The 20,273-nt window shown below is 37.0% G+C and overlaps 1 protein-coding gene across 1 annotated transcript; it reads right to left on the reverse strand.

Annotated features, from left to right (window-relative positions):
• Window positions 1-294: 294 nt before the first annotated feature.
• On the reverse strand, window positions 295-12,750 carry LOC104602273 (hsp70-Hsp90 organizing protein 3-like). Its single transcript, XM_010265895.3, has 7 exons — window positions 11,567-12,750; window positions 5,523-5,811; window positions 1,830-1,915; window positions 1,528-1,751; window positions 1,371-1,437; window positions 701-760; window positions 295-632 (listed from the first exon to the last, which is right to left on the reverse strand). The coding sequence occupies exons 1-7, from the start codon at window positions 12,452-12,454 to the stop codon at window positions 519-521; spliced, it is 1,728 nt and encodes a 575-aa protein (XP_010264197.1). The 5' UTR covers window positions 12,455-12,750; the 3' UTR covers window positions 295-518.
• Window positions 12,751-20,273: the final 7,523 nt, after the last annotated feature.

Genomic DNA, 20,273 nt, shown 5'->3' on the forward strand with positions numbered 1-20,273 from the left:
TCCAGGGGGTAATGTTTAATTATTCTAGCTGAAACGATCATATGTGATGTGATAAACTGATAACACGTCTCCCCCAATTTGTATTGAACTCACAACGTTTCACGTATGAACAGGCAACAGAAATGGTACAAACAATGCTGTCTGTCTGTTCTCGACTATAAGCCACAAGGCCCACAACTGCTCAAGATCGGACCCCATGCCAATCCGGCAAATATGCCCGACTCCAACGAATAGCGATAAACACAGACTCCATTACCCACTGAAAAACCCGCATACCCAGAGAGAGAGAGAGAGTACTAAAAAAATCACCATCACACTGAATCACTGATTAAATTGAACTTGGCAAAGATCCCCACAAAATGAAACTGAACCACCGCAATTCAAAATTTCCAAAGATCAGTATCACCACTACGTCCACTAAAATGAACATGGGGAGAAATACACAATATAACACCACACTCAATTAAAGCTTGATGCTTGTTCTTGTCACCTTCCATGTTCTTGCTTTCAAGGTTTCTTTATCTCATTTGAACAATTCCTGAACTAACCAGCTTCTGTATCTTGTGCATCACCTGAGGGTTCTTCAGATGCTCCTGTGCAGCCTTCGGGTTCTCCTGGAAGTCGATCAACACCTGTACAATAGCAAATGTATCGCTTAAACTATGCACAGCACAAACTAAAAACAACACCATCAAGTTACCTGTCTCATTATTGGATCAGAAAGGATATTCTGGATTTCTGGATCCTGCATTGCCTTAACCTGCGCAAATAACAACCAGAAACAACATTGATAAAGATAGTAAACAATGCTCAAGCAGCAGAGGTCTGGACATTACGGTTAAAAAACAAGGCTTATGGGGTAGGAGATGGGTTAATGGCTACCCCCCCCCAAAAAAAAAAAAACAAAATCAATCTAATATCAGATTGGAATTCAATCTTGCCCATCAGGTTAACACCATACTCGATCAGGTTCAAATAGTATATATGTACTTAATAAATTTACTAAAAACAATCGGAATACTTTTGTATTATTAATAAAATAAACTAGAATGATTTTACTTCAAAATAATCCATATCTCTAATAGAACAAATACAACACTAGAACCATGGTTGAAATATTCACATTTGGATTAGAGCTGAGTGGATTGGGGTTAACCCATATTCGATCCAACTATGGTTGAATTTGGACTGGCCTTGATCAGGTCACAAGGTCCATTATTCAATGTTGATCCTAATTATCCGGTGTGGTTGCTCTCAGACTCAAACCATGTCCTCACCCTTGCTAGCCTAACCTTTTACCATCATAGTAAGCAATGATGAATTAAAAAGCATAGAGATACCATTTGCTAAAGGGTGGCAAACAAAGATACCTGTCTCTCTTTCAATTCTTCAGGGCTAATCTCTCCACGATTGGTCTTGTTGATCTGCTCTACACATCTGTAAATAAATGGAGGAAACATCAATAAAAAAGCAACTAAAGATATAAACAAAAGATCCCCTCTACTGAATTAAGACTCCACGCCATACCTACGGACACCATCCATCAACTCTTGGTTGTTGGCATCATGTTTCAGCCCTTCCTGGTAGGTCTCCAAAGCTTTGTCATATTCTTTCATAAAAAATTGGATTGCACCTTTCCTTGTGTACCCTTTGGAAAAAGTTGGATCAAGCTCAATGCACTTTTCTGCATCCTTCAACCCCTCAGGCAGTGCCCCCAACTTTGTATAACAAGCTGCTCTATTGCTGTACACCTGCAAAACAACAAGCAAATCGTATTACAACATTTGATTAACAGAAATTAACATGAGCAAAGAGAAATATGATATTACCCTTGGATCATTGGGGTTCCGTTTCAAAGCTTCTGTGTAATGTTTCACAGCTTCAGGATACTTCTGCTCCTTGAAACACTCATTACCTAGACAGTTAACAGTACAACAACAAATGAGAATCTATAACACCACGTTTATTTACTACTACTAAGACACAGAAGGCATTAATTCGGTAAGAGGAAGCACTTGGCTAATTTGGAGAGTTGTTCTCCAACATGAATGATTTTCTTTTCTTGTTTCTAAAGTATTCCACATCAGAAAAACAAAAACAAAAAACATTTATCGATGGATTTTTTCAAAACAAAGTGAACATTTTAAGTCTGATTTAAAAAAAAAAAAAAACAATTTATCATGGCACAGACAGCAAAATATGCTACTCTGCCTCACAAGTGCTCGTTTGAAACCTCTATAGATCATACCAACTCACATTTAAATGGATGAGATAATATGATAAGAGTGTCTATAAGAAAGCTATGCTTTATTAAAACCAGAAATCCAATTCACATTGGAGAAAACAAAATTCAGTGATGAACCATGTTTGAATCTAAAAAAGCAGCCAATCACTTTTCACCAATATTTTAATAAAACAAAGCCTTATACCTTGAGGTTTGAAGAAACTGCTTATATACCCTGTAGTTTCAAAAACTACTTACATAAACTATGTTGACCTTTCAAATGTTAAGTCTAACAGAAAAAACTTGAAGGACCAAAGTATCCGTAACTGTTAATTTAATTTGGGCAAATTCCAGCTTTGTACCCAGTACTTGGGGGGTAGCCTCAGTTTAGTACCTGAACTTCACTGCAGTACCTAAACTCCTAATAACTGCCATTCATCCCTGTCGTTAGCATTCCATCCGTTATCCGTGTTTCATGTCACGACATGTGCGACTTAAAACTTTTAACATGACACACCTATCCTTCTAATTATTTTCGAGACCATTTTACCCCTTTCTTCAAAACCATTAAAACTTGGGGTTCCTTCACTATTTTCGCTCAAGCTTGAAACAATGATTGCAGAAGAAAATATTGTTCAACAAAGATTGATTGAGATCAAAGTACTGGGTTCTTGAGAAAGTTGAACAAAGAAGGTTTTGAACAAGCTCTTTCTTCTTTTCCTTTAATTTAAATGATATGCGGTCTACTTCTGTAATGCCTCTTTTTTTTTAATTTTAATTCTTCTCTTGAATTAGGAGGAAAACAAGAACAAAAAAAAAACCACTTTTGATGAATCATATAAAAAACTTGCCACATAAAAGACGGAAAAAATATACCTACATAGCAAGATCATTACGTATTTTCACCTTTCGAACAATCTGATCAGGAATGAGGAATCTGCTGGTTGGAAGTGACAAGAATTAATAATTCATTTCTTTACATGCCAATCCTATCAAGATTCTCCAACACTGTTTTCATCCTTGGGTCTCACATCAAGATCTGGTTCCATGCATGCAAGAGCCCCATGGAACACCGTGAGCACCCCCTTCTTTGCATGCACTTCCTTGAGCAGCATAGAGTCCACCACCTCCAACAACGGGTTCTCCTCCTCTTCAAATCCCTTCCCCATCCATCTCACCAGATCCAAGGTCACACACTGATTGCTGTTGATGTGGTTGGAGATGAGAATTATATGGACTTTTTTTTTATCAATAGAATTCTATGGACTTCCCTGTCAGCATAGCGAACAATACAACACCAAACAAGTATATATGCATCCCACTTCTGGGTGGGTTGGCCAGGGGCCTTGTAATTGTTGGCTCGCTCTGTTTGGGAAAGTTTGATACAAGGGAGAGCTCCAAAAAAAAATTTAATGAACCAATATCAGCCACTAGCTTATTTCTCGACCATAATCTTCAAAAATATGTTTGTTCTTTGCTTTCCCAATACGTCGGCACATCACAAAGAGGATGATTCCAAAATATGTTTTCTTTTTAACCACCTTCAATCCTATGAAGATAGTTTTGCAACCCTTCTCATGGAGGTCTTTATGCATAAAGAGAAGAAAAAGGGAAAAATTAAGCACTAATAGATTTTGACTTCAGAGTAGAATCATGTGGTTAATAAAAGCTTTTAATAGACTTTCTAGAAAAAAGGGGGCAGAGGTTAAAGTCACTGCCGCTGCTCTATCCACCACCGCCTTCTCCTTCTCTGTCGCTGTAAACGCCACTCGATCAAAGCACTCTTTGTTTTCCCTGTTTGCCCCTTGTAAAATTCCTACATTTTTCCACTATCTAGTTTCCAAGGTGTGCCCCTTGTAGAAATTAATCAAAATTAATATCTCCCCATTTCCTTTTCACCTACAAACTGTTGAACAAATGAGGAACAAAAGGAGAGAAAAAGGAGAGAGAGAGGGAGGGAGGGAACCAGCAGGTGGGGAAAATGGAGTGCCTAGTCGGACCAACAGGGAAAAATAGGAAAAGAAGACGAGGGTAAAAATGAGATTGTGAAAAAAATTAATGGGCATATGAAACAGCCATAAACATTTTAACAGATGGACTATGTGTTATGTGAGGCCATCTTACAAGGTATATATATGTAGGTTATGAACTAATGGTCTACATAAGTAGTTTCCTCAAACCTTAGGGCAAATATAGTGTTTTAAAAGTGCAAGGCGCAAGGGCCAATTTGCACCGAGGCATAAGGCACAAGACGAGGTGCGTGCCTTTTTGAAGCCAGGCGCAAAAATTTAAAAACAAAATGCTAAAAATAGATAAAGATGTCAGAAAATTCAAAAAAAACATGCCAAAAAACTCAAAAAATGCAAAAAATCAAAAATAGTAAACATAATGTTAATAAGAAATATAAAGTTAAATTTCAAATTAATGGTTTCAAAAACCTATTATCTAAAATTAAAATACATAAACATGTGTAAAGCATATTTAAATGAAAAATTAAAAATAAAATCAAACATATAAAACATTTTCAAGCATGTAAAGCCCACAATCTCTTTTTTCCTCAATTGCATTACTTCAAGTAGCTAATGTGTTGTAAAACATATTACATTCCTGATTCTACGAGTCGCTTTGGTGCCATGCCCCTCGAGGCAGGCCCAAACAAGTCCATGTTTGGGTCTTAAATTCTTAATTCTAACACAAAAGAAAATAATAATTTTATAATTTTAATTGCCTTTTATGAAGATATTTTATTAAGATGAATGAATGAACAACATTAGCATTAGCCCCAGCCGCTAGGTTCAAAAGAAAGCAAAAAAGCGTATAATTTTCAAAAGGTGCACGCCTAGGCCAAGGCACAAGGCGCATCTGGCACATGCCTAGGCGCATCAAGCGTGCACCTTTTGAAAGTGCTGTGCCTAGGACTTGGGCGAGGCGCCTACCCTAAAATGTGTCTCGTCTGTGCACCTAGGCACGCCTTTTAAGTCACTGGGTATATATACAAGTAATTATCCATATTGCAATTAGAAATTGGAAAACTAAAGTTCCTTTTAGTTTTCTGAAACATATACCAGAAAGATCACCATGACAGCTAAAATGCACTCACACATGCATATGGATACCTCTCCCTAGAGAAGACACCTTAAAACAAACATGCATATAGATACCCCTCCCTAGAGAAGACACCTTATAACAAACATGCATATAGATACCCCCACTTTGGTTAACACCGTATTTATGCATACAAGAGCAAAAAAATCAAGTATTACATAAGTATCACCATATACCAATTGTAAGGGCATACCTTTTTCACGCTCCTCATCTGCTAATTTTGGGTCAAAATACTCTTGCTGCTCTAGGTCTTTCTTTGCTTTCTCAGCATCATTAAGCTTTTTCAATGTATCTGGATTGCGATGCTCAGTAAGAGCTTTCTGGAAAGTCTCAATTGCAGGTTCATAATCCTTTGAGCACTTGGCCATTTTCACCAAGGCAGTTCCCTTCCTTGTCAATGCCCTCGCAACCATCTTAAAGTCTGAACGCAGCTCTCTTCCCCTCTCAACTGCTTTGTCACAATCCTTGATACATTCTTCATACTGTAAAAAATACAACTTAGGTTAGAAAGATAACAGAGACAGAAAGCACCAACATCAACAGTTAAGTTCTGATAGAAAGTCTAAACGAAAATATTAAGTAGAGTAGCTATAAGAGAAATCAGAGACTAAATGTCTATGTGTGGTTCAACCTTCCCTTAACAGTCATGATTCATCACAGAGATAGCAAGGTTTACAAAATATGGTCTTGATGAAGAAGAGGGGAAAAACTCCAGAAATTTCCCATTGTGGTTAGTGATGCATTTAGTCAGAAATAAATCACATCATCAACCAGAACAAAGAAAAAGACATCTATTAAATGAGTTCTAAGAAAAAAACTTAAAACAAATTCTCAACCAGTCGCAACCTCGGAAGCCTACCACTAAGTGGGGAAACAATCTAAATTGTTGAAATGATAGTAGCATAGACATCAACCACTGACAAACATTCACAGGGTGTGTAAAATACACTAACCTAAACAAAGCAATGACAAAAAAAAATCCAAAGAATTCATTTTAATATATAAAACATTCAAATTAAGGTAGAGAACAGAGATGTTTTCTCCAAATAAAGATGACTGGTAAACAAGTACAACACAATGAACATGAATATACTGGCCGAATATCAGGAAACATCATGCCTTAATGCATGAAGATTAAAAAAAAAAAAAAAAAAAAAAACTGAAAGAACCATCAAATACCAAGCTTCTACCTATAGAAGCAGTGTAAGAATTCCTAACAACCTTTTACCTTCAAATAACTTCAAGGATTATATAAAGCATCTCACTGGATAAAGCCTTAACCAAATATGATCAGCTACATAATTCTTATTCTGTCATTCCCTATGCCTTGGGAGATACTTTCTAGTAAATAAATGACTTCATGAATTAGTTTACAAGGGAAAGAATGCATGTAAATGGTACTTACAAAGACATTTACCAGATCAATTTGTCTCTTCATATTAAGGCACTCATGTGAGGTGCATTTTAAGGTATGTGCCTTGCCTAGGTCCTAGGCGCAGCACTTCCCAAAGACGTGCGCCTGGTGCACCTTGTGCTTCAGCCTAGTAAAATATCTTCTTAAAAGACAATTAACATTATAAAATCATTTATTTTTGTGTAAGGATTAAGAATTTAAGACCCTAACATGGATTTATTTGGACTTGCCTCGAGGAACTTGGTACAATGGCGGGTCATAGAATTAGGAATGCAAGATGTTTTACATCACATTAGCAATTTGAAGTAATGCAATTGAGAACAAAAAAGAAATTGTGGGTTTTACATACTTGAAAATGTTTTATATGTTTGGTTTTATTTATAAATTTTCATTTGAATGTGCTTTATACATTATGTTAATGTATTCTAACTTTAGATAATAGGTTTTTAAAACATTTATTTTAAAATTTATGTTTATATTTTTTAATAATATTATGTTTCATATTTTTATTTTTTTGCATTTTTTTGAATGTTTTGGCACTTTTTGAGTTTTCTGACATTTTTTGTATTTTTGTGCCTTGCTTCAAAAAGGTGTGTGCCTCACCTTGCACCTTGCACCTTGTGCCTTGAGCACAGAATGCCTCTTGTGCTATTTTTGTGCCTTGCGCTTTTAAAACACCACTTATGATTGCTACATTTCTCTCATTAAAAACCATTAATTATGGCAGTCCCTTTCTTTTTTGCATCAGGTATAGATGACTAATTAGACATTTAAAACAATAAAAGGCAAACTAAATATATATTTAAAAGGAGGCCCCATGGTGTATGTTGTTCTTTTATGATATGATTTTGATTGAAAAGACTAACGATGGAATGCAAAGCTAAAATACGATGCTTTAGAGTTTAGAAACAAAATGTTTCAAGATTAGTCAGACTAAGAATATGTGCATTCCAATTTCTGCAAAAATATTTTGGATCATGGTAGTGCAATTAGTAATAATGATCAAGAGATGCCCCAAACTACCAGTAGTGGTAGCCCATTGGATTAGAACAAGGTAGCTTAAGAGGTGCATCTAGTTTGAGAACCGAGGAGAGTCAGGGATTGGAGGGGTCTTGAGAACTAAGGAGAGCAATATCTTATCACTGTTTTTTTATTGGAAACGGTATATCTTATTACTGTTTTTGGGCCTGGTGGGAGTAGGTGATTCTACAAGGGCTAAGTTGCTGGATACTGTATAAGGAATTCAAATTGCCAACCAACTTAGGGTAGAGAAATTACTGATTGAAGGGGACTCTAAGGTGATTGAGGGTTGGTTGATGAACCCAGATTCAGTTATTTGGAGCTATAGGGATCTTTTGAAAAAAGTGAAATGGTTAACAAGACACGTGACAATTAGAGTCCAATGGGTGGGTAGGTCGACAAATGCTTTCGCTGGCTTTCTTGCCAAACAAGGGATATCAAGGGAAGAGCTATTTTGGGCAAGTTCATAACTATTTTCTTTTTTATCTGTAATATTTAGGAGAGGCTGCACCTCGCACCTCTCCAAGGGATGCATGTAACAGCTCACCTTCTTTGGTTAATGAAATTATCTTTCAATTATCAAAAAAAAAAAAGTGCATCTAGCTTGCAGCATGATCAGCATATACCAAATGAGACTAAAAGAAAATCCTGTAGAACGGTTATAGGATCATTGCTATGCCAGACAGAGTGCTTTAAAATCAAGAAACAGTAAGTTCTAAAATGATAGCTGTGATGAGATGTGTGGCAGGACTAGAAAGAACAAAATCAGAATCGAGAACATTTTAAGGGACTTAAGAGTAGCTCCGATTAGCAAAAAGATGAGTAAAGCAACTTAGCTAGTTTATTTTATGTGCATAACTACCAATTAAAGCACTAGTGAGGAATGAATTGGTGCAAATTGGAGGCTCTAATTGAGCAAGGGGAAGATCAATGAAAATATTATCCAACATGGTAAAAAAAGTATTCAATAACTTATAATTAGATAGAAAACAGGATTGTTGATAGAGCACATGCAGGACAAGGTTCATGTAGCCAACCCCAACTAGCATTAAGGGTGAGTTGGATTGCTTAATTTCTTCATCTTATTGGTATTTAAGATGTTTATTTTCCATGCCCTCAATTATGTATTTAGTTAAAAATTCTTGATAACAACAGTGATTTAAAAGTTGTGCCTAGGCACAGGCGAGGTGCATTTTAGGGTATGCGCCTCACCTAGGTCCTAGGCGTAGCCCTTTCAAAAGGTGCACGTGTTATGGACACATTCCTCGGAAAGACGTACCATCGCCGCCGGCAGCAACAGGAACCTGACCCACCGCCAGATTAGATTAGATCATCTTGCTTGTTCTTATCTTATTCTATTGCTCTTATCTTATCTTGTTAGTAAGTTATCAGATTAGGATTAGTTTATCTTATTATCAGATTAGGATTAGTTTATCTTATTATCAGATTAGGATTAGTTTATCTTATTATCATATTAGGATTAGTTTATCTTGTTATCAGATTAGGATTAATTTATCTTATTATCAGATTAGGATTAGTTTATCTTATTATCATATTAGGATTAGTTTATCTTGTTATCAGATTATGATTAGTTTATCTTGTTATCAGATTATGATTAGCTTATCTTATCCTTGGCAAGATAGAATTGGAAGTCTCCCTATTCAGCAAGGAGACTCCCTAAGATTAGGACTCTTGTAATCTCCTATTTAAGGAGACACCATTATTGAATGAGGATATCGAATATTCAGTCAAGAAAGAGAGTAAAGGAGAGTTAGGTGATCTCTTGAACAAATCACCATTAGGGCGCCTAGATAGGTCCATCAAGAGCAGGGAGGAACAAGGGAAAACAGAGGGTTTTCCCCATGGACCGACCCGTGACGAGATCCTATTCCCGGGCCCATAACAGCACGCCTGGTCCGCCTAGGTGTGCGCCTGATGTGCCTTGCACCTCAGACCAGACGTGTGCCTATTGAAAATTTCACATTTTTTTTCCTTTTTTTGAAACTAGCAGCTAGGTTCGGGGCCCCATACCACGCCCCTCGAGGCAAACCGAAACAAGTCCATGTTAGGGTCCTAAATTCTTAGTTCTCACACAAAAAAAAAATAATGATTTTATAATTTTAATTGCTTTTTAAGAAAATATTTTTTTTGATCAATTTAAAAATATATTTTATTAGGATTAATGAATGAACAACATTAGCAAATAGGGGGTACCGAGAACCCCCAGACCCCCAATCCAGTTCACTCGCTCACTAAAGCTCTAAGAACCCCCTATTTGCTAATGTTGTTCATTCATTCACCCTAATAAAATATCTTCTTAAAAAACAATTAAAATTATAAAATTGTTATTTTTTGTATGAGAACTAAGAATTTAAGACCCTAACATAGACTTGTTTGGGCATTTATCAAAAAAAAAAACATGGACTTGTTTGGGCTTGCCTCAAGGGGCATGGCACAAAGGCAGCTTGTAGAATCAATAATGTAATATGTTTAAAATCACATTAGCCACTTGAAGTAATGCAATTGAGGAAAAAAGAGATTATGGGTTTTGCATGCTTGAAAATGCTTTATATGTTTGATTTTATTTTTAAATTTTCATTTGAATACACTTTACATGTTATGTTTATGTATTTTAATTTTAGATAATAGGTTTTTTAAAACATTTATTTTAAAATTTAAGTTTACATTTTTATCAATATTATGTTTAATATTTTTGTTTTTGCTTTTTTTTATTTTTTATCTTTTTTTTGTATTTTTGTGTCTTGCTTCAGAAAGGTGTGTGCCTCACCTTGAGCGCAAATTGGCCCATGCGCCTTGCACTTTTAAAACACTGGATAGCAATTGATGATATTATATTGTAGCAAGTCTGTTTAGGTGGAACATTCACTAAACCTGATACAAAACCTAACCTCAAATTTTAATTTCCTTTTATTGTTTAGATGATTTTACTTGTTAATACTCCTTAAATATTTAACATCAAGTCACTTTTATGATAAAAAATACACAAATATTTTCTTATAAACCTTGCCCCCCCCCAACGAGAATTCCTGACTGCACCCCTGCTGTCACCCATAGATACATATGTCCCGGAGCAAAATATTATCTTTCAATATTCCAATATTTTTTATCAGCATGTATAGTGGTACTTCTATAGGTTTTACCACTTTGTACAGAAAGGCATGAAAAATGTCAAATAAGGCACCAAATCATTTAAACGAAGTTTGAGAAAACACCAAGAGCAAAAGAGGACCATGCTCCGACAAGCATTATAATAATTCCTGAGGAATTCAAGATGCTCAAACTGAGTACATTTACATAAGTCCATACAAAGTGTCAGTAACCAGGCAAGGGGGACAAGTAGGAAACGAAGTACCAATCAGAAAATATTTTGAGCACTAATTCTTCCACAAGTATCTCCTAGAAAATAACCTGCAAGCTTTAACCATGACCAGAAAGTCAAATTTATAGTTAACCACAATTTATTATCTAAAATTTTCCTCATTCAGAATTCGATTGTCTTTAGCTAACCTAAATATCCTAGCACTCACAAGTCCACTTTCTCTTACATAAAACCACTGAATATGAATAAATTATGCAACACTTTCTCTTTGACGATAGTATACCTAGACATCATATATACAGGCTACATCCCAAACATATAAATAATGCATCCTTCTCCGTGAATTAAACTAGTGAAAAAGCAAGACTTATAAAAAATGAAAGAATAAAAGTTAGCACTATAACTGTAGTGTATGAAGAAAAACATCAAGTGCTGATGGATAGTGAACAAGAATAGACCATACCATCCCCATTTCCAAGTAAACAGCTGCCCTGTTAGTGATGAAAGAAATATCTTCATCATCTAATTCCATTGCCTTGGTGTAATGCTGAATAGCCGTCTCAAAATCTTTCTTCTTGTAGGCTGCATTTCCTGCTTCCTTCTCCTTCAGAGCCTGCGCCTTCCTCTCCTTTGCCTCCTCCTCCTCCGTAAGTTCCATTGGTTCAGGCTCATGTTTCGGTTCAGGCTGCTTCACCGATTCAGGCTCTGGGTGCCTCTTGGGCTCAGGCTCCGCCTCCGGCACCTCCATATCCTCCGGATTTTGAGTCTGCATTTTTATATTAAGTGCAACCCCCAAAGCTTGCATCATCCTCTGATCCTTCAAGTACAAATTCAGATTGTTGGGGTTTTTCTGAACATCCTGAACCATCTTCACGAAATCAGGCTGCTGGAGAAAACCCCTGGTCGTGGGATCAGCCGCTAATTTCGCCCACAACTCCGGCCCTCCGAATATATTCCCGAACGGCGATGATGACGAGGGGGGAGGCCCGCGCGATCGAGATGCAGCCGACTGTGCATCAGCGAGACCCGATTTCAAAGCTTCGTTGTTTGGGTCAAGCTCGAGACCTTTCTTGTAAGCAGAAATAGCCTCATCGAAACTACCAAGCCCAATGTGAGCCGCACCAAGACGGCTGTAACCCTTTGACCAATCGGGCTTAAGCTCAACCGTCTTCTTGGCATCGGCGAGGGCTTCTGAATAATGGTGGAGAGAAGCGTGAGCCGCAGAACGGTTGGAGTATAGGACATGATTTGTCGGGGCGATACTGATTGCTTCGGAGAAGAAACGAATAGCTTCTTCGAAACGACCTGCGGAGAAGGCCGCGTTTCCTTTGGCTTTGGCTTCTTCCGCCATGCCCAAAACCCTAATCTAGCTGTGTAAGAACTACAAAATTTGAGATGTTTCTGAAAATCGGATTGCGGGAGCACTCGGAGAGTCTTTTTATTTCTGGAGAGAGACGATTGTTATTTGTTGGTATTAAAAGGGTGGAACGAGAGAGAGAGAGAGAGAGAGAGAGAGAGACAGAGAGTTGTGAGAGGGGAGTTCGAGCTTTCTAGGACTAGGAGGGATCTATTGACATTCTGGAAGGTTCGGAAGTCGCAACTCGCAAATGGAGAAAAGAGAAACCGCTGCGCCATTTCGCATTTAGCGTGGGAAGGGAAATTAAAAACGAGTGAGCACGGCCGTTACCCGTCAGTGAGACCGGACCGGCACAGTTTTTAGGACTCCGATTGGATCGGGTCGAACCGGAAAGTCGGACCCTTCGGGCTGTCACCAATTTCAGTTTTGATTTGAAAGCAAAGATAGGAAAAAGAAGGAAATGCCATTGGTAAAGGTAGGAAAACGTATAAACATAATTTTAAAAAAACGATTCAGAAATGAAACCGTTCTGATCACCGGTTTTTGGGTTGATGGTTCGATCGTATAATCGGTCCATTCTGATAAATAAAAAAGAATACAGGTAAATGTATTTATTTAAATAAATTTTAAGAAAAAATATTCTCAAATTAAACGCATTTACCCAAATAAATAATTTATCTATATAAAAAAAGTTTCTATATTTTTCCTCCATACTTTTACACCTGCAAATGCAAGTCTTTTCAAATTATTTCCCTATCATTAATCTCTGTAGCTATGACCTTGGGTCCCACTTTATAACCTCAACTCCCATGAAATGAGACACTGTAGCGTTATAATGGAACAGTGTTCCGAAGTACTAGCATGCATAACCCTGTCATTTTTCAATGAAACCGTATGAGAGGCCTAAACTTATTCGGCTATTAATCATTTCATATAAATATATGTACCTCATATTCTGGGGCCGACATAGTGGATTCATCTTCATTTGGCAATCAGGAGATTTCTTTTTAGTAGGTAATTTATCCCTCAACAATACATAATTAAACCATTTTAGTTATGATTGAACTTCAATTCTACATAATTTTTTGAGTACTTTTTGGTAAAAAAATTTTGAGTAAATTGAAAAGCAGTTATTTATCCGTTTTTTTAAAGACTAGATTAACAAAATATATTACAGCAAATTATCAAAAAATTACATGTGCAAGCAGTCTTCCAACCACACGGGAGGTTCATCAAACCATCCATCAAAATGCTGTTCTTTACCATATTATGCTAATTTATGGGTAGGGTAATTGAACTTCTAGAGACATATATGAAGTTAACAGACCCAATATCTTTATAGCCTTGGCTTCCTAATTTATAATATAAAATACATGGTTTTGGTGCAAATCATAAAAGTTAAATTTTATTGTATAATACTAACTCATATCTTTACCATAGTTGTCAAGGCGCCTAGGCGACCACGGGGTGCTTAGCCACCTAGGCGATGGAATTTGAAAGTATAAAATATATATCCCTACCCCTCTTAAGCTACTTTATTGGTTTTTATACTAATCAATATATCTATATGCTAGCTATTAGCAATAAAATCATTCAAATAAAACATAAAATGCCATAGCTAGCATTTAGACCAACAAAAATGGGGGATTGTAGATAAGAAAAGAGTGAAAAATAAAGGGGTGGAGCACATGCTTCATTCTCAACATAAGTTGTCCAAGAGGACGATGTGGATTGTATTTAAGGGGGTGGAGACCCTATTTCATGCTAAAAAAAATGGAGAAAGATTGTTAATAGTAAGAAAGAAGGAATACTAGTGTAATTTTAGGAAGGCGGAGGAGGAGAAGCCAAAGCCCCTGTTTCATCCCAAAAATATTTCAAGAAGAAAAAGGAGGAGGAAGAAAAAAATGTACCTGGAGGTCTTGGACTACTTGGACTGAACAATGGAAACTTCTCGGTTGTCGTTTTCTCTTCTCAACTCTCTGTTCAAAACTCAAAGTCTCAAACCAAAAGAAACTTACCTAGTTTTAATTTAAAAGAGAATTACTTTAATAAAAAATGACAACATCAACAAGGTGTATTCTAATAAGATAAAACAAACCAATAAAATGATATAATACATATGCACATTCAAAAAAATAATATAACATATATATGGGTGAGCGCCTAATACAAAAAGACCCAGACGTTGGGCAAGAAGACTTCTAAAAATTGCCTAGTCGCCTTGACAACTATGATCTTTACCTTTATTTATACATGTATCTGCACTTACACTAATGGTTTCTAATAAAAACAAAGATTGCCAAGAGACATCCGATATGATTCCAATTCTTTCGTTTGGCTTCTTTTAATGCTTCAAAATTTGAAAAGAGCTTTGACCATAGAAATTCCCAAATATTTATTTGGGCAAATTTTTTAAATTACCCTTACTGTTAAGCTAATTGACAAACTCTACGCTTATTGTTCATACATTATCTTAAAGTACCCCTATTGTTTCTCTAACAATTGACTAATTACTCCCCTACCATTAAGGTTTCATCACAATTAGCCATAATCCGCTCACATGCCACACTACATGATTGTTATACTTTGAGAAAATGCCAGTAATACCCTTCTCTTCACCCCAATGCTGATGCTCATCGAAAACGCGAGCATGTCAATGCTTGTCGTCTGAACCTCAGGAAGATTTGCTTTCTTTTATTCACCCCGGAACTTGTGCTTGCAAAGCTATATATGCTTCTTCCCAATATCTTCATTCGGTGAGAGAAATGGCAACTTTCATCCGAACGAAGCAGGTTACCAATCCACTCAAAGACAAAGTGAGAAGCAATTCGTTGCAGCTCTAACCTACGACGGTGACCCTCTGCAAACAACCACCAAGATACAGATATGCCACTGCAACTTCTCTCTCTTTCTCCCCATGTCACCGGCCATCCTTGTTTTGCTCTTCCAATTCTTCCTCTCTCTCTCTCTCTCTCTCTCTCTCTCTGCTCGTTGTAGCTCTAACCGCCAACAGTGTCCTTCTTCAAACAACCATTGAGATACAGATCTGCCACTGCAACTTCTCTCTCTCCCCTATCACCGACCAGCCCTGTTTTGCTCTTCAATTTCTTCCTCTCTCTCTCTCTCTCTCTCTCTCTCTCTGACTTCGGTTGGCATCCTTTGTGGCTTGACAATGAGAGAAGTAGGTGTGTACTATGACAACGACGTTCTTAAAAGTCAAACCAAGATAGGCCTCGGCATAGATGAGATCTCTTCAGCCACAAACTATTTCTCCTCACCATATAGGTTACCATGATAATAGAAACATCACCAAATTTCCTATGCTTTACATCGAAAGCAGTGTTGGTCGGGTTCATGGTAATTTGATTCTTCGTTGCATCTACAATCAATCGCTTAAGGCCAGTTCGTTTGCTCTGAAGTTTGACATCCAAAAGTGCAATTAATTACATTAAGAGGTATATTGCTATTGATGAACTTTTCTTTCCTCTAAACTCTAAATGCAAAGAATGTCGTTTTGAATTATGAAATTTATCAAATATTCATTTTGACCCCATATATGAGAGTTTTTGTTTGTCTTTTTGGGGGTATTATTGGAAAACAAAAAGTTGTATGATTGCACTTTAAGAGATAAGAGGATACGAACAACCATTTTTCTCTTAATGTTAAAAGATTCATCTTAAGATATAAGAGTTAAGAAGAAACGAACATGCCCTTAGTGTTTGTAAAGGCAACGTAGGATCGACTATGGAGTGGTGCTATTTCCTTGATCATTGGCTATAATCTCAACATGATAATGTTGCTATTCCCCAACACAGGAATAGGTTGTACTGAGATCGATTAAATAGTTAATCAAGTCCCGGTGTGGCATTCCCGGCCGACTTTGAGAAATTCGCAATGCAATGCAGGTCCATTAAGTTCGACACCATGTCTAACGGTACCAAAGGCCATTTTGTCTGGCTACAACAAATCGTACAATGGTTTGGCTTTGGATTTTATTTTGAAAATTTGAATCAAAATAAAGGGCAGATTTGACATTTTATTTTTTCCATTAGCATTTAACGATGATGAGAATTGTTAGAAACAATAGGGGTATTTTAAGACAATATATGAATAGTAAAGGTAGAGTTTGTCAATTGGCTAAACAGTAAGTGTAGTTTAAGAAATTTGCCCTATTTATTTTGATTAGAAAAACAAAGAAACCCAAATGAACCAATGTTAGCATCAATTGTATCCTCATCACGAAAAATGAAATATTGTGTCAAGGAGAAAATCAAATGCCTAGAGACCATATGAGAAGACCTGGGGGTGTCAAGGGACTGGTTTTCTATTGGATCCCATCCAAACTACAATCAATTTGGACAGATTGGACGGACCAACAAGACATATTGAATTGGACCAGTCCAGACTTAGTGGTCCTAAGTATTTATTGGATTGGATTGGACCTGGTCTATCTGTATTGAATTTATAATGGATTGGGTTGAACTGAGCCAAATTATGATCCATTGATAGAAGATAAAAACATAGGCATCAATGGACCAGGTTTGGATTAGAATTAATCTAAATTAAAACAAATTTGAACAAATTGAACAATCTAGACATTAAATTGGACCAATCCAAAATGATTCAAAATATTCATTGAATTGGATTGGACCTGATCAATTTGTAATGAACTCACATTAGACTGAATCGAGTTGGACCAAATCCAGTCCAATTGACACCCCTACTGAATACGCATATTCAATTCAATACTAAAACAATTATTATTTTCCCATTGAGAAAGAGTCCAGCAAGTTCGATAGATAATCCCCTTGTTATGCTAAAAAATGTCATAATTTTTAGCAATCCGTATATAGTATAAACCTACTGAGATCCATATGAGGAACTCCCGAATTTCATGCTTATTAGTCAAAGGCAATTCGAAATCTAATTAATTTATATTCGAATTGAAATCGAACCATATCATAGGATATCTAGCGGATTCAAATCGAATTTAGATTATAATCGGATAGTAAATAGTATAAATAAGTTAGATTAAAACAATCAAAATATTATATACTATTAATAAAATGAATTAAAAATAATTTTAATATTATATGTTATAAATAAAATGAATTGACATTTTCTTTTATAAAACTTGAACGTATGACAATTTAGTGAAAATACAACCTTCAGACCAACTCTAATGATAGATATAATATAAATTTTAAGTATATATGAATTTGCAACCCTAACTACTACGAAGTGCAAATTAGACAAACTGGTAATTACCTAATTATTTAACTCTTTCTCAATAGCAGGTAAACGATGCCAATACCACTGAGTCTGAAGGTAACCCATGCAAATTGAGTGCTCCTTTGCAGCCAGACATTTGGGGCATGTACCTCTTTAGGTTTTTCATACATACCTCAAATTTAATTTCTTTGGATATTTAGGATCATCTAAAATGAGATTATAAAAAGACAGTTAAATTTTTATGTCTTGGTTGTCCGCCTCTTTCATGAGCACATCTCTTCCTTCAATCTCTAGGATTAAATATGAATGCAGATTAGCTAAATGCTTTAACTGTTCAGTGGGCTATGGAACCAATGATAATGTTCCATGTCAGTAATAAATTCATGGGTCTCACTGTAAAAGATGCAGGCCCCATGTACTTAAATACTGACATGAAACCTTATCATTGGTTCCACAGCCGGCTGAACAGCTAAAGCGTCCGGTGTAACCTTGCTCATCAAATAAGATATGATCCAAAACTTGTCATATAAGTGGGAATTGGAAAAAAACAAAAAAAAAAAAGAACACATGTTCAAAGTTCAAACAACACTCCACTCCCTCACCTAGGGGTGTGAGGCCTAAGTCCAGACTTAATAGACCAGATTTGGATTAAACCCGTCCAAATCAAAATCAAATTGAATGGGTTGGACAGTCCAACAAGATATATTACATTGAACAAGTCCAGACTTAATGGTGATTGATTGACCTGATCCATTTGTAATGGATTTATATTGGACTGGATCTAATTAGACGTTTCTCACATACAGAACATGGTGGTTGGCATGTGAGGCATAAGTTAGAACGCCAGGAATTTGAACGGAATGGATGGTAAAGACATTGAATTGAGGCAGCTCAGAATGGTCCGAATTATTCAACGGTTTGGATTGGACCTGATCCATCTGTAATGGACTCATTGGGCCCAGTTGGGTTGGATCAATATCTTGTCCATTGACAGCCCTACCCCCGCACAAAACATGCCAAACCTAGGGCTGTTTGATTAACGGTTGAAGCAGAAGCTGCTGGACTGAATGACTTTTGCTTCATCTTTTAGTAAATACCCAACTTCAGCTTCAGCCATTAAGGAGCACACAACATACTTTAAAACCTTATTTACTAAGGCTATGTTTGGTTTGAAGGAAAAAATAGGAAAAGAAAAGAAAAGGTAAGGAAACCTTTACAAACCTTATATAGGTTTTGATATTTTCCCTTCCTTTCCTCATCTTTTCCTTCAAACCAAACAGCCTAAAAATCAAAGTTATAAACTTCTCAGTTCAGCCACTTCAATTGCTATTAAAAGTGTAGAAAAAAGAAGGATAAATTTCTTAAACTATCCTTATGGTTTAGCTAATTGACTATGTACCCTTATTGTTTGAAAATTGACTAATACTACTACTACTGTTTCTGACAATTGACTAATTCTACCCGTCCTTAGGCCTAAGCCCAATATTACTCTCATCCCCTAAGGCCTAAGCCCCCACTCTCTCCATTCTCATACCCCCTCCTCCACCTCTGTCCGTCTCTCTCTGGCCTCTCTCTCTCTCTCTCCATTCTCAGACCTCCCCCTTTGCCTCTGGTCTCTCTCCCCTTCCTTATGGAGATGGACGACCGAGTCGACGAGCATGCGCACGAGAATGAGAAGAGCGGTTTTCAATCCGACACGGAGACCAAAGACAAGGCAGCGACTATTGAGCAGCTACAGTACAAGTTCGCATTGTTCATCTCTTTAATCTTGCAACCAGAACAGGGGTGGCAATTGCAAGTTCTCTCTCCGATCTCTTCTTTCTTTTCCTCTTTTTCTCTCCTTCCACTTCTTTTTCTTCTTCCATAGAACATAGATTTGAGCACCTGCAGTACAAATCCGAGTATTGGAGAACAAAGAGTCTTTGATCTCTTTTCTCTCTCAAATCCACAGCTCAATAAACTCAACGCCTCCTTTCAAACTACCAACTACATGAAACCGGAAGCTGCAAGTTGAACGACAAAATTCCCGATCAGGCATACAACGACGGAGGAAGTTGCAGGTCAGTTATACAGCAGGGGCATGAAACCGGTTTCAGCCAGAAGTTGCAGTAGCACCGTCTCTGCTTCATCTCATTCCACCTCTTTACCTTTGCCGATGACTGCCTGCCAACTAGTTTTGGCTATGCCGGTTCCACCAGCCAAAGAAGGAGAAGAAAAAAAAAAGAAGAGAAAGTGTGAGAGAAGAAGAGAGATCAGAGAGAATTGCCATCGCTGCTTCTGGTTCGAGCAGAGGTCGGCAATGAAAAGTAATGTAACTCATTGCAGCGACACTCTCTGTTTTCGTTCAAAGAGGGGTCATCGCCACCGCATATTTAACTCATTGCAGCGGCGGATTTGAACACGATATAATGCCTTCTCTCTCTCTCTCAATACCGACTTCTCTCTTTCTCCCTCTCTCTCCTTCCCCTCTCTCCCTCATCTTCCCGATATTTTTTCCCACCCCTTCCCTCATTTATTTTTGCATTTTGGATCATTGTTCACCATCATCTTTAAACTCCCGAAGTTGAGCTAGACGTCATAG

The sequence above is a fragment of the Nelumbo nucifera genome, chromosome 1, assembly GCF_055504915.1.
Source record: "Nelumbo nucifera cultivar China Antique chromosome 1, China Antique-T2T, whole genome shotgun sequence".
NCBI classification, from domain to species: Eukaryota; Viridiplantae; Streptophyta; class Magnoliopsida; order Proteales; family Nelumbonaceae; genus Nelumbo; species Nelumbo nucifera.

Excerpts from the sequence above, each read along its gene's own strand:
- LOC104602273 (XM_010265895.3), bottom strand. The coding sequence starts at position 12,454 with ATGGCGGAAGAAGCCAAAGCCAAAGGAAACGCGGCCTTCTCCGCAGGT. Across the intron at positions 1,916-5,522 it reads AGATGAGGAGCGTGAAAAAG|GTAATGAGTGTTTCAAGGAG; the intron begins GTATGCCCTTAC and ends TTAACTGTCTAG. Across the intron at positions 633-700 it reads CTGATCCAATAATGAGACAG|GTGTTGATCGACTTCCAGGA; the intron begins GTAACTTGATGG and ends GCTATTGTACAG.